Source organism: Caenorhabditis elegans, chromosome X, assembly GCF_000002985.6.
Source record: "Caenorhabditis elegans chromosome X".
In the NCBI taxonomy this organism is placed as follows: Eukaryota; Metazoa; Nematoda; class Chromadorea; order Rhabditida; family Rhabditidae; genus Caenorhabditis; species Caenorhabditis elegans.
In genome coordinates this window covers 15,035,021-15,048,217 of record NC_003284.9, presented here as the reverse complement: position 1 = coordinate 15,048,217, position 13,197 = coordinate 15,035,021, and the positions used below count along the sequence as shown (strand labels likewise).

Here is a 13,197-nt window from a genome sequence, read left to right as displayed (position 1 = left end):
CTCAAAGACACGCCAACACAAAACTGGCTCGAGTGTTTTTAGTGAGATGGTAGGGTTTTATATGAAATACTGATAAGCGGTGGTATATAAGAGTCTTCACTATTCGCCCCCACATTTTTGTTTGCTGTTAAATATTGTATAAGGAACAACTGAGGAAACTTGACAAACCGTCTAATGAAAAAGGAATAAGTATCACACCATTTTATTTGCAATCATATAACGTCAGGTGATCGAGGAGATCGAGCTAACATTGGAATGTTCTGGAACCATGTATATATTCAAATATCCAAACCAACGACAAAAAATCACCACGAAAAAGTCTTGAGAGCAAGAAAAAAAACAGAAAAATGCAACACGGGTTTCAGTTTTAAGTTGTAATGTCGCAGGGGCGAAAGGCTCCATGCCCTGCGAGATTTAGTAGTCCCTTTATCTTACTCTAAGAGTGCCTGGACCTAGGGTCCACGTCCTAGCCTATCCTAATCTAGTGGTATGGAGTAAATACACCGACTGTCCTCCCTGGTGGTTGATGAATAGTGTTGGTTAAATATAGTCCGGAGCCGGAGGCGACCGAGCAAGATGGGCGCTGGGGCTAGACTAAAGAAGATGGCGCTCTGAGAAGGCGGGGCGCTATGAGCGAGAGTGAATGCAAAAGAGTAGAGCGATGTGCCCTTTGGACTCATCGTTCTACACTCTCACAGTAAGAACTAGATCAATAATTTGCTCAAACTAGCAGCAGCATATGTTACTTTACTCAAATGTATCAGCATTTATTCTTCAGAACAATAAGAAGCTGTAATCAAAGTTCAACGAAGAGAATGAGAAAAAAAATTATGAGAAAAAAATGAGAATGAAATTGAACTTGCCCGACATGGCAGTTTCTAAATAAGCATCTATTTATGAACGTTTTTTTCAGTATTAGAAATGCGTTGTATTTATTTAGAATGTTATTGTTTTTCAGAATTTCTCAGAGAATGTTTCACAGTTGTCTTTTAATCGTTGTGTCGCGAACACGTATAGGATGAACCTCTCATGTTCTCGACTAACTTCTGTTGAGAATATGAAAAGACTATATCAACGGCTTATGACACTCAACACACTCCACCAAGCCACACGGCTCGAGAAACCACCCTGCAAGCAACTACACCATGGCCACACATCTACAACAACAAAGGAAACCCTAGAACGTAACTATGAGTTCCATTGAATTAAACTTAGAGCTCCCGTTTTTTCCACAATCTTCTCCATATATAGGCATCTTTTATGACCTTCCACGCGAAGGGCGTAATGGTTGTTCCATGGGGTTGTTGAAAGTTCTTTGGGTCCTTTGATGACAGAGTTTTTACAAAACGTTTATAAGTCAATAGTTTTAATAACGAACACTACCACTGAACCGCCTGCGCGACACTTTGTGTGTTACAGACAAGCATCGTTCCATGGGATAAATCTCGTAATTTGTGTATTGTTTAACATTGGCTGAACGATAAGGTGTGTTGTTCTCGTCGTACTCCACACTTATATTTGCAGCTACAAAATCATTCACGTTACTCTCATATCAATTTTTTGGAAAAATCATTCGTCAAAATAGCGAAATTTGTGTTCAGGTCTGTGAGATGGCTGAAGTGTTCGAGGTTTGGTTTTTTCGTTCCCCTTGGAACTTTAATTTTTAATTCCTTCAGAAATTTCCGCGATTCGAGTGCGGTGATGTTTTCCATTTTTTCAGCTGGGTTTTATTCCATGTATAACTTTATATACTCCAAGCCTTCGGGGTTGAATCTTTTCAGGATCTCAAGGATTTTCAGGTCACGGAGTTTCTGCTGGATTGAATGATTAGTTCAATTCCATTCTCAGTCAAATGTGAGAAAATTATTTATATTCAGAAAATGTGCTCAAAACAAAACAAGGAACAAAGCACCAAGTTTCATTTTAAATTTTGAATACTACGGGACAAATTTCCAGTCATATAGTTGTTTTCGTTGTTGAAATGTGTTCTAAAAAGCTTAAAATCTTATTCCTTCTATCAATATGGGTACACCTGTATTTATCGGAAATCGTCAAGACTACAAGAATGCGCAATATGGACTTCCCGACAAATTTTTGTTTATAATTACTGATTTTCACTAACAATGCAGAATTTATTACTAAATACTTTTATAAATTGTGATAGATTGTATACTAATTCTAATATTTTATTGTGATTTTGTGACAAATTATTGTGAAATACGCAAAGAAAAACAACTCTGAAACTCTGCCCAAATCGTGGGCGGAAATTCCACAAAAACAATGTGAACAACATCGTCTGCGTCTCTCTGAATCTATAACGCAGAGCAAATGATGTGTGATGGGAGAAGGCAGACGGGAAGAGTTTAAGAACCCATAATTAACCATTATTTAACAAATACAGTTTGTCCAAAGTTTAATAAAAACTATTGATGAAATAAGGGAATTAAAGTAACTTGTGATATTTTAAACGATGCCCAAATTTTATGAAAATTTGAAGTTTAAGGCTCAAATATTATGAGCAGAAAACAACAAAACTAAGAAATAAATCTACAATTGTCATTCCATGCCATTCAAACTCAAACTATTTCGTCATACTGGTTCTGGAAGGCCTTTGGTGAATGGAAGCAGGAGACGCAGAGAAGGCCGCTGTCGATTTACGAGGTACCCCACGCGGACATATACATTCGAATATAATGCTGTAGTATTGATCGGCATGAGGCTCTTTTTTTCCTAGTTTTCAAGCTGTTTTTCCATAAATGCCCTTTGAAACGTTTTGTAAATTATGTCAAAAACAGTTTCTAAAGTTATGTTTTACAAAATGCAACATATTACATTGATTTTTTTTATTAATAATTGTTTTTCAGGTTTTCTTCGCAATTACTAATAATATCAGTAATAATGTCTACAAGTCATGAACGAGATAATAACGAATCGTAAGTTGTAAATTTCCATTTTTCTTGAAACGTTTTCGCTTTTTTCAGAGAAGTAAATCCCCAAATCTTCACAACTGACAGAAATCTGTTCATACGAACAATTTACGAGGAAGGGTATTCGATCAAAAAAGCATATGTGATGTTTGGGGAACAATTTCAATCAGACAAAATGCCTTATCAGGAGTTCTACAAGTTGTACTACAAGATCGGCAAAAGGTTAGAAAAAATATTTTAAGGTGGAACAGCGCTAGCGTCCAAATAAACCAACTTCACTGTCAAACATTTCAAAAAACGTACGAAATTGTTTTATTTGCTGTCTTAAAGTAATGGTAATTAAGTTTACTCATTTTCGGAAGTCTATCGAAAACATGTTTTTTTTTCATATAAATTTTATAATCTCAAAACCTATAGTTATAGTTAAGCCATATATATATATATATGTACATGTAGTGTACAATGCGTCATTACCCTAAATTAATCAAGAAAACTTCTTCTAAGTTTTTTAATTAATCAAAACACCAAAAAGTTTTAAGGATGTAAACAATTTTGTAGTGTTTCATTTGACATTTTTGGACAAAATCCCCGCTGGAGCACATCATCTCACTATCAAAATAAATTTTATTTGTGTTGTTTCAGCTTGGAAGCGGAATTGCCAATCTTCTCAAACATTCCAGTTCTTGCTTTAACCAACATTTTTCAAGATGCGTGGTATGTGTAGAAATTTCAAGTTTGCTGTTGACCGAATTGGATTTAAATTCGATGGAGCTCAATTCACAGTTACCGACAGTAGTGTAAAGCTGGACATTGAACGTTTCCTGATCAACTACGAAACCAGAGAAAACCATTGTTATGTACAGTGTCAGAGCACGGATGGTGAAGAGAAAGAAATCGTCGGAGGCGATCACATAGACATTGCAATAAACGATTTCTGCAACATGGTGAAAAGTTCGAAAAATTGTCTTGGCATCATCGATCTGGATTTCCAAGGAGCGAACCCAGATGTTCATGACAAGTTTTACCGGATTTTTGGAGAACATGTGGAGAGCATCAGGAACATCACTCCAAGACAAGTAAAGTTGCGCTCCTGGAATTGCAATGCTGTGGCTTTGTTTCTAAAATTTTGCAATGCTGATAGTATTTGGCAACTTGATATAAGCCTGGAAGGAGAAGAAGTGGCGAATTACGACCATTTTGTTAATATGAACCAATGGAAAAACGCGAGTATTTTGAATCTGGATTGCAAGTATTTACCTGCCGATTTTCATCAACATCTTTCAAAGTTCAAACATTTGGAGATTAAACTAGAATACATATCAAATGAAGATATTGACAAAATAAAAAAGGTTAGTTCAAAAACAATAAAAAAGGAAATACGCTCTGTATGTAATAGCACATGCAAAACACACATGCAAAACTATTTTCCAACCGATTTTTTTTGAATTTTTTCAAAAATTTCACATTATGAATTATTCAAAGGTAGAGTAGCACCTGTGGCGTTTTTTTTTTGTCTAAATACACTTAAAATGATCCAAAACGACCAAATATCATAATAAAACACTCCAAAAAATTTTAATTTATCATAATTTCCGGTCAAAGTTTTGGCAAATTGCCAAAATTTTGAAAAAGATGAGCTTTTGAGGAAATCCAAAGCAATGTCACATGTTCAAATGTTTTAATACAAATAATTAAAACAAAATTACAGTAAAAATATATGTAGAAAAAACATTGTTTTGGTCGACTTCCAAAATTATGACTGGCAAAAACTGAGTAATTGTCACTTTTTGACTGTAAATAAAAAATTTTCAAAATTTTTTTGAATAGTTATGTTATGATATACCGTCATTTTGAGACCACATGAGTAGTTTTGAACAATTTCCCCACTGGCGCTACTCCACCTTAAAAAATCATTATCTAATCTGAAAAAGGTGTGACCTTCATAAGAATGCATATATTGAAACATACATACAATTCATTCTATTTTGAAACGCAAACTTCCAATTTACAGATGATCTCCGAGCCAAACTCTATTATGAATGGAAAATTCAAAAGCTCTACAGCTCTCGATACTTGTTATATTGCACGTATTTTTGACCACATTGGTGAAGTTCAAGATCACAATACTGGGGAATATTTGGGCTATAAATATGGTTTTTCTGAGTTCAAATTGTCTTTCAAGAAATATCCGGACGACTCGTGATAAGTAGCAGCATTCATCACAAAATTTGAATTTTGTTTTCATGCCTGATTATTTTTTTCCCCTTCTCTTGTTTCATTCCTTCGTTTTTTATTTGAAGTTTTTTTTTCAAAAAAATAAATTACTTTAAAACGTAGTTTGTTTTCTTGTCAACTTTTGAAACATTATTTTGTTTTGGCACCCAATAATTAAAAGTCATTTTGAAATGCATACATATTACTTACGGTTTCTTGAACAACCGAAAAAGAAAAACCGAGGTGACGTTGTATAATGTGAAATTTCACTTTTTTGTTTACAAAAAGTTATTCAAGATTTTTGGGTGAAGAACTGCCAGATTGTTATCTCAGATTGCCAGATAGGTAACATTTTCAACAATAGTTAATTTGAATGGCAAAAAGTGCAAAAAAAAGTTCCCATTTTTAATTTTGAAGTACTCGTTCTGCGTTTTCATGCAGTTTTTTTACAAAAAAAACTTTAGATTTTTCCTCCTCAAAACTTCATAATTCAGCAAACTTCTCAAGTGAAACACTCAATTATGAAACAGCATCGATGGCATGAAATATGTATACTTTTGCACTATAGAGTGTTCACTTGAGTGCATATTGATGTTTATATTACATATACAAATTTTCAATGCTTTGGATTCTTTTTCTGAGACTTCATGTTTTGCATAGAATATTGTTAATTTCGCGCTCTCAGCTGGGTTCTAACGAAATTTAGACACCTGCGAATTATGCTACTAATATCAGTGACTAACTCTTTGACAATTGTCATCACTTTAGATTTTTCTGATTTTATTGTGACTAACAAGATGGAGCGAACAATAAGCTACAGAAAAATTTGTGGAGGTGATTCATTTTGTTGTTGTTGCATTTTGTTGAACGCTTTTGTCAAACAGTTTCTCATTTTTTTAAACAGAAACAGTGTATAACATATTCATATTTTTGTTTATATACGTATTTTTTTAATTTTCATTATGAAATATTTAACTCATGAAATACAAAAACGCGTGGAGTATTTTTGGCTAAAGAGGAACATTTGTATCACGTTTTGATACACTTGATACACTTATAAAAACACTAATAAATACTAATACTAATAATAATATCATTAACTGCATATAAAGCGCTTATTCCGTTTGTCCATAGTTTGTAGTCTATGTAGTCTTTGTAGTCTGCGAAGTTTTAGCTTCTGGAGGGATAGTGAGTTGGGGTTAGTGTAGGGATATAGTCGGGGTACTGTAGTGGTGCAATAGTGGTACGGTAGGAGTACTGTATGATTACGGTAGTTTCAGAAAAAATAATTATTTTTTTTATACACTCTTAGTACATTTTTCAGGTGCAAAACGAAGCTTCTGATTTCTAATCATTGCCTCATTTTTAAAAACCGCTCTCCCGAGAGACTTAGTGCTTGAACTTTTCAAATTAAATTTTTCCCACCTGCTCCCAATTCACAAATGATTCATTTTTCACTACTACGTTATTTTTCTCTCTGATTTGCACTGAAGACCACAAAAAAGTGCATGGGAGTTAGAAGGGATTAGGATAATCAAATAGGGGGGCTTGGCTCTGAGTGGTATTAGTGAGTAAGAGGATGAAAATTGGTTTTATTCTTTTATTTCATCTCTTATTGGAATTCAGCTAACTTTTTGTGTTTTTTCTCATTGACATTTCTTTCTGGCAAAACTTATATTTTTAGTTGTTTCTTACAATTTTCAAAACCTGTTTACAACAAAATTAAATTTACTGAACTATTTTATTAGGTAGTATGTTTTCTTTCTAACATGTACAAAAAAACAGTCATAACATGCTTATCGCAGGTCGAAAATAGCACTACTCAATGCAAATATAGACTGTTATGTTCAAATAGCAAATAAAAAAACGTTTATTTTTATATTTATTTTTTATAAAATTTTTCAAATCGGAAATATATGTTTTTCTAATGTCAAAACTTCAGTTAAAAAATCTAGTCCAAAAGTTCAATCTATTCCAATTTTGCCACCAGATTCGTGCGCCTTTTTCAGTTTATGACTTTTCAATTTTCTTATTTCCGCTCTCATTGAAACAGAAATAACAGCGTTGTTCTGCCTGTTTCAACGGGTACATCAATACGCGCGCGCGCGCGAGGGCAGCCAAAACATTTGTCCACTACGTCATGTGGTTCGAAACACACAAGTTGGCAATAGGGCGCGGTTGCGGTGCAATCAGCTGACCCGACCTCCTGTCCCGTTCCATAGCACCACACAGTTAGCGAGACGATATTCAACGTTCGGGTTCCCCTTACTATTTCGTGTTCTGTTATTCTGTTTGTTGTCTCATTGCCCGCACACAGCCGCACCCCGCACCAATATCGATTTTCTTATTTTCTTTTTGTGGCCTCTCAATTCGCCGCACACTCTTTTGCGTTTCGTTTTTCCTCATTCCTCTTCGATAATTAACTGATAACAAATACCAATTTTCCTTCTTTGTAACAAAGCTTTTTTTTTCAGTTGTTATGACAAAAAAGGGACGGAATGTTGTACAAAGTGTCGGTTTACTGGTTTTATTTGGAATTTATCAATGTAATGCTCAATACGTAGTTGATGTGGTAAGAGAAAACTCAATTTTGTTTTACACTTTTTCAAAATATATTATATTATAATTCAAAAATATTTGTCAGATGAGAATGACTTCATTTGGAGAAGAAGAATTAGTGCATAAATGTTTGGCGAAAGGTGGAAATTTTGGAATGGATGTTTCGGATTTTATCATTTCTGAGGAGAATCTGGGTTGCGGAGTTGGTGTGGAGCCGGTTGATGCATGTGGGCCAGTTAGGGTGAGTTTTGCAAATTTTATTTTTGAAATATTTTGAAATTGAATGCCAACATTTAAATTTCTAAAGCTACTATATACATAAAAGGTCAGGGATAATCTCTGAAATAATTGAATTCCTTGTATAAAAGCATTATCTAAAATTTCATTTTCAGCTTCCATTTTTCATTGTATAGGTGTTTATAATAATCTGAACCCCAGTTATATATTGACTAGCAAAGTTTTAAAAAATTGGAGCTGGAATTTTTGCTTTTCGAGCAGTTTCACAGAGTTTACGTCTAGTGAACTGAATTTCATGCACTGTTTAACCCGGTAACAATGATTTTCAAATCAAAACAGCCGGAAATGGTCAACCACTGCACTCGTGTTTTCTTTTTTTGGCAGGTGGAAAACGAGAGAACAACCGGTTCTGAATGACTCTTCTCACAAGTTCACCAAAAAAACTAAGACACTAATTCACTAATTCACTATGATACTTGTCTGTTCAGAACATTTGAGAATTAGAGAATGGTTTTTGAAACCAAGAATTTCGGAAATTTTGGAAACTTATTTAAAAAGTATAATGACTAATAAAAAACAATTTCCAGATTGCTCAAAACCACACAACACGTTGCCACAATCTTTTCGCATTCGTCTCCCGTAGCAATATTAGCCATCCTTGCAAGTTCTCACATCAAGCTTTTATGGTTCAAAATTCGACATATCCATTCCGCCTAGTGATCTTCTACAATTATCCGGGACAAGAACCAATTTCAATGGAAGGCACCGAACTTCGGGATAAAGTTAACATACCGGTTCTTATGATCTCTCACGCGTGTAAAGAAGAGATTGCCAAAAAGTTTTCGGATACAGCGGGGTAAGAGAAACTTTAGAAATCATTTCTGTACTTAAAATACGTTTTTTTTTCTTCAGATACCGTCTCCGTGTTCGCATCGATCCTGGCTATTACGAGTTGTTCCGTTATTTGATTCCATTCCTTGTGGTGATTGTGTTCTGCTTCGCCCTTTTCCTCATTACACTGGTGAGTTTGAATAGATGTGGAGGATAAGCCCATGTGACGGGGCTTCCTGACGTCATTTAGATCAAGGCTCATTGGATCATGAGAAACGTTTTTGATGAAATTTATTGACAAACAGAAACCGAGTAATGAACATAACCATGGATTGTTTAGAAAATTAAAAGTGCACTTTGAAGGAAAAAAAAAGTATGATAGAGAAAATAAAAGTATGATAGAGTTTCAATTGCTAGTCGCTTGACTACATAAAGTGCAGTTTGAGGACAAGTATAGGAATATTTAAAAATTTCTAGAATTTGCTGATAAAATTGCTATTTTGAGTCTGAAAAATAGAGTGCAGATAACAAATATCACCTGCTTAAGTTAATTGATATTTTGGAAAAAGGGGACTTTTTCAATTTATTGAGCTTTTTCCTATGGATATTTGTAAATATTAAATTAAAAACCTATAGTGGTGGATCAAATAAAAATTATTTGAGTTAACATAACAATAAAGTGAAGTTTCAAAACAATTATGGAAGAAGTATTGTTTAAATTCAAATTTTCAGTGCGTACGTGGATGCGTGGAAAGAAGGAAGCTGAACAAAAGACGTCTTTCAAAACGAAACCTCAAAAAAATACCGGTAAAGAAGTACCGATTAGGAGATGATCCAGACACGTGTGCAATCTGCTTGGAAAGCTTTGCATCTGGTGAAAAACTTCGACATTTGCCATGCAGACATGGTAAGCATTTGTTTTAATTTTTCAAATATATTTTATTATCTGAAACCCTTTCAGTTTTCCACTGCAACTGCATTGATGTGTGGCTGACACAAACGCGCAAGATCTGTCCTCTGTGCAAGAGGAAAATTGGCACGGATTCGGACAGCGAATGCTCCACCAATGATCTTGCCAGCACTTCTCAAGGCCCCAATGATGCGACAGCGTTGTATAATAATGCGGATAATCAATCGGGATTTGAGCTGCCTGTTCCACAGGGACAAATGGTCGATCTTTGGAGCTCACAGGAGGCTCTAGTCGATCAGGATATTGTGGTAAGCAGAATAACTTTCATTTAATACAGGAGTGGGCGGCAATTGCAGTTCGGCAAATTCCGCAATTTGCCGGTTTGTCGATTTGCCGGAAGTCTTCAATTCCGGCAATTTTCTGATTTGCCGGAAAAGTTGTTTGCCGCCCACCCCTGTATCTTTAGTATTTAGTAATATTCATAGGTAATCCTGAACAGCAAAGCATTTTTTGTCTGAATACACTTATAATAATCCAAAACGACCAAATATCATAATAAAACACTCCAAAAATTTTTAGATTTTTCAAAATTTCCGGTCAAAGTTTTGGCAAATTGCCAAAATTTTGAAAAATATGAGCTTTTCAGGAAACTTAAAGCAATGACACATGTTTCGGCTCTGACAATGTTTTAATACATACAATTAAAACAAAATTAAAGTATAAAAATGTAGAAAAAATTTTTTTGTTGATCGACTTCCAAAATTATGAGTGGCAAAAACTGAGTAACTGCCACTTTTTGACAGTAAGTGAAAAAATTTCAAAATTTTTTGGAAAGTTTTTTAAAATGATATTTTGTCATTTTGACACCATTTGAGTAGTTTTTAACACTTAAACCACTGGCGCTACTCCATCTTTAATTTCAAACAGAATGCACAAATTTTAACTTCTGAATATCATCTAAAATATTTCTTTGCCTTTTGACACTTTTGAGTTTTTAAAAACTGTTTCAAAACTTCATATCCACAAGGAAAAAACTAAATTTAGTTTGAAACAATTTCTAGCTTGTTCCTAATCTCGAAATCTTTGCAGCTTCACAATACCACTCGACGATCAATCACCGGATTTGTTCGCAACGCATTCCGCAAATTGAGAAACTCGCCGAGACACAGAGATGTGGTAGGCAATTCTTTTGCAAGAAAGCAAATGAGATTTATTAATTTTCAGGATGTTCATTCTGGACTTGAGGGTGGCTCATATCTTGTGAGGCAACAAACGACATCGAATGACAATGATCATTTGTTGGAAAATGAAGTGTAAGGATTTGAGAATTGAATAATGACAAAAGCATAAACAAAAGCATTGACCGAGTTTTTTCAGATCTGACCCAACATCTAGTTCTGAATTAAACATTCCATCTTCCGAGGAGCTCACAGTTCCAACATCCATTTCAACTCATTCTCTGGACACTGCTACAACAACGACACCTTCCAGCCCGTCACATTCTTGTCAATAACTGCTTTTCCATTCTTGCATACTTGTCCCATACTTGTCTTTTCCTTTCAAAGTCAACCCACAATTCACTCTCAAATCTCTTGTTTCCCCCCTCCTGTACACTCCGGTTCTATTGATAGACGTGATATAGTTTTTTATTTTGTCTGTATTTTTTTCTTATTCATCGGAATTGTAGCGATGCTTATTTTTTTGTGTATGTTGCTATTCACGTCTATCATGTCTGTAAATCAAACGCATCAGTCTTGCAACCTAGTCACCTCTCAAAATTGCATCTTTCATGGCCAGTGGTTTATGTCAAATAAAATCTTGTGAATTGAACTCATACATAGTATGTATGAAAGCATCATATATTATTGTATGCAATATTATTTTTCAATCGATCATTTTAAGGCAACAAATATAGTTAAAATACGACACATTAAAAATAAACAACCGATTTGAAATATTGAAGAGAAACGACTTTTCTTTAATGACTGTTACTGCATTAATTCATGATGGTTTATAAAATTAAAAGGCAGGAAATCAACGCCACCAAAGTCGCTGCCCAAACTATGCAAGTATCTGCCAGCATGGTTTGGGCGTCCGTTTGGTTTGGACAACAGTTGAATCAGTCTAGTAGACCCAAATGTTTCAAAATAAAAGTTCCAACTGAGACCTCTGAAACATTTTTTGCCCGCTGTATAATTGACTGAAAACATGAGTCAAAGTTTCATTTTTTAAATAAACTTGGACAAAAATTTTGAATCTTCAAACAATAAAATGATGAGTCCAACTTCAACAAATGTGATGTTTATTGGTGCGGAGTGAATGCTAAAAACATTTTATTAACATTTATTTTTTAATCGTGACTATAACATCTCAAAACATGCACTTTCACAGGCAATTTCAATTTTCACTTAAATATGAGTTGTGTTAACTTATTGAACACTAAAGTTTGATAAATCTGTATACATCAATATTGTGATTTAGGGCTGCGAACTTGCCACATGCGATGCGCAATTAGGGCAATTTTTCTACAAAAAAAGTCGAAAAATTTTCTTTAAAACTCAAATAAGCAATTCCAAAAAAAAAGAAGTTACTAACTCATGTGATATTAAAAAAGTGAGCTCTGAAAAAATATCATTATTTTAAATAGAAGCTGGGCCCAAATAAATATTCAATGGTCAAATTAAAATCAACAAAAACTTGAGTGGCATTTTTAAGCCTTTAAAACCAAACCAACTACCCAAAAAACCAAACCAACTACCCAATTTTGAGTCCTTGTTTTGACTATAAAACAACAACTATATATGTAGGCTGCAAGCTAAAAAAATTTTAAAAAAATTTGATGACTTTTTAATTTTAAGAATATAATATGTTTCAGGCTTCAATGGCTTTTCGTTGTTGTTTATTACAAAAGTTAATTTATAATTCAATCTACCACAGTTCCAACAAAATGCGATTTTTGCTACCGAGAAGACACGTCGATCATTCTTATTACAGAAAACTGAGCATATTTTCAAACATCGGCTTCACTGAAAAGTCTCGAGAACCTTTTTTGATCATTTTGAGTCAAGTTGCAGAATGGTCTATATTGCTAATCAGAGATGTTTCAGTAATGGCTTCATATTTCTCAGCTACCAAGTAGTAAAAACCGCTCTGTTGTCATTGCAAGTCATCAATTCAGCAATTGAAAAAAAAAACATTTCAAAATGTTTCAAACTTTATATAAAAGTATACGTCCGTTGTGCCAAGAACATCTAATTGCTTAAAAATGTATTTCAAGAAACTAAATTTTAGCAGTAATCAAAGTGTACAGTTTGGTTACAGTTTACTCTGTATATTTGAAACATTTTGATTCGTGAACTGTTTGAAAGAGTGTAGTGTTTCACTTGGCGTCACTTCATAAAAGATTATTAAAGAAGATTAACCCTTCGCTTGGTCACCGAAGAATAGCCACCCCCACCGCAGCTAGGAGTTCTTGCTCTGAATGGATTAGTGAGCTGTGGAAAAGTTGGCATTTTTAGT

At 34.3% G+C, this 13,197-nt stretch overlaps 1 protein-coding gene, 2 non-coding genes and 1 pseudogene across 4 annotated transcripts; 3 read left to right on the top strand and 1 right to left on the bottom strand.

Annotated features, from left to right (window-relative positions):
* The first annotated feature begins 2,864 nt into the window (after positions 1–2,864).
* Positions 2,865–5,262, top strand: fbxa-97 (annotated as a pseudogene). The gene is made up of 4 exons: positions 2,865–2,933; positions 2,982–3,149; positions 3,570–4,276; positions 4,939–5,262. Coding segments are annotated over exons 1-4 (1,268 nt in total).
* Positions 5,263–7,257: 1,995 nt separating this feature from the next.
* C18B12.9 lies at positions 7,258–7,467 on the top strand. The gene has a single exon (NR_072656.1). It is a non-coding gene; the product is annotated as an Unclassified non-coding RNA C18B12.9 (non-coding RNA).
* C18B12.14 lies at positions 7,283–7,482 on the bottom strand. The gene has a single exon (NR_072655.1). It is a non-coding gene; the product is annotated as an Unclassified non-coding RNA C18B12.14 (non-coding RNA).
* A 133-nt stretch (positions 7,483–7,615) lies between these two features.
* C18B12.4 (RING-type domain-containing protein) lies at positions 7,616–11,508 on the top strand. The gene is made up of 9 exons (NM_078097.6): positions 7,616–7,713; positions 7,786–7,941; positions 8,525–8,793; positions 8,850–8,958; positions 9,501–9,675; positions 9,730–9,986; positions 10,768–10,854; positions 10,903–10,991; positions 11,056–11,508. The coding sequence occupies exons 1-9, from the start codon at positions 7,621–7,623 to the stop codon at positions 11,189–11,191; spliced, it is 1,371 nt and encodes a 456-aa protein (NP_510498.1). The 5' UTR covers positions 7,616–7,620; the 3' UTR covers positions 11,192–11,508.
* Positions 11,509–13,197: the final 1,689 nt, after the last annotated feature.

Excerpts from the sequence above, each read along its gene's own strand:
- C18B12.4 (NM_078097.6), top strand. The coding sequence starts at position 7,621 with ATGACAAAAAAGGGACGGAATGTTGTACAAAGTGTCGGTTTACTGGTT. Across the intron at positions 9,987-10,767 it reads TAGTCGATCAGGATATTGTG|CTTCACAATACCACTCGACG; the intron begins GTAAGCAGAATA and ends AAATCTTTGCAG. Across the intron at positions 10,855-10,902 it reads CGCCGAGACACAGAGATGTG|GATGTTCATTCTGGACTTGA; the intron begins GTAGGCAATTCT and ends ATTAATTTTCAG.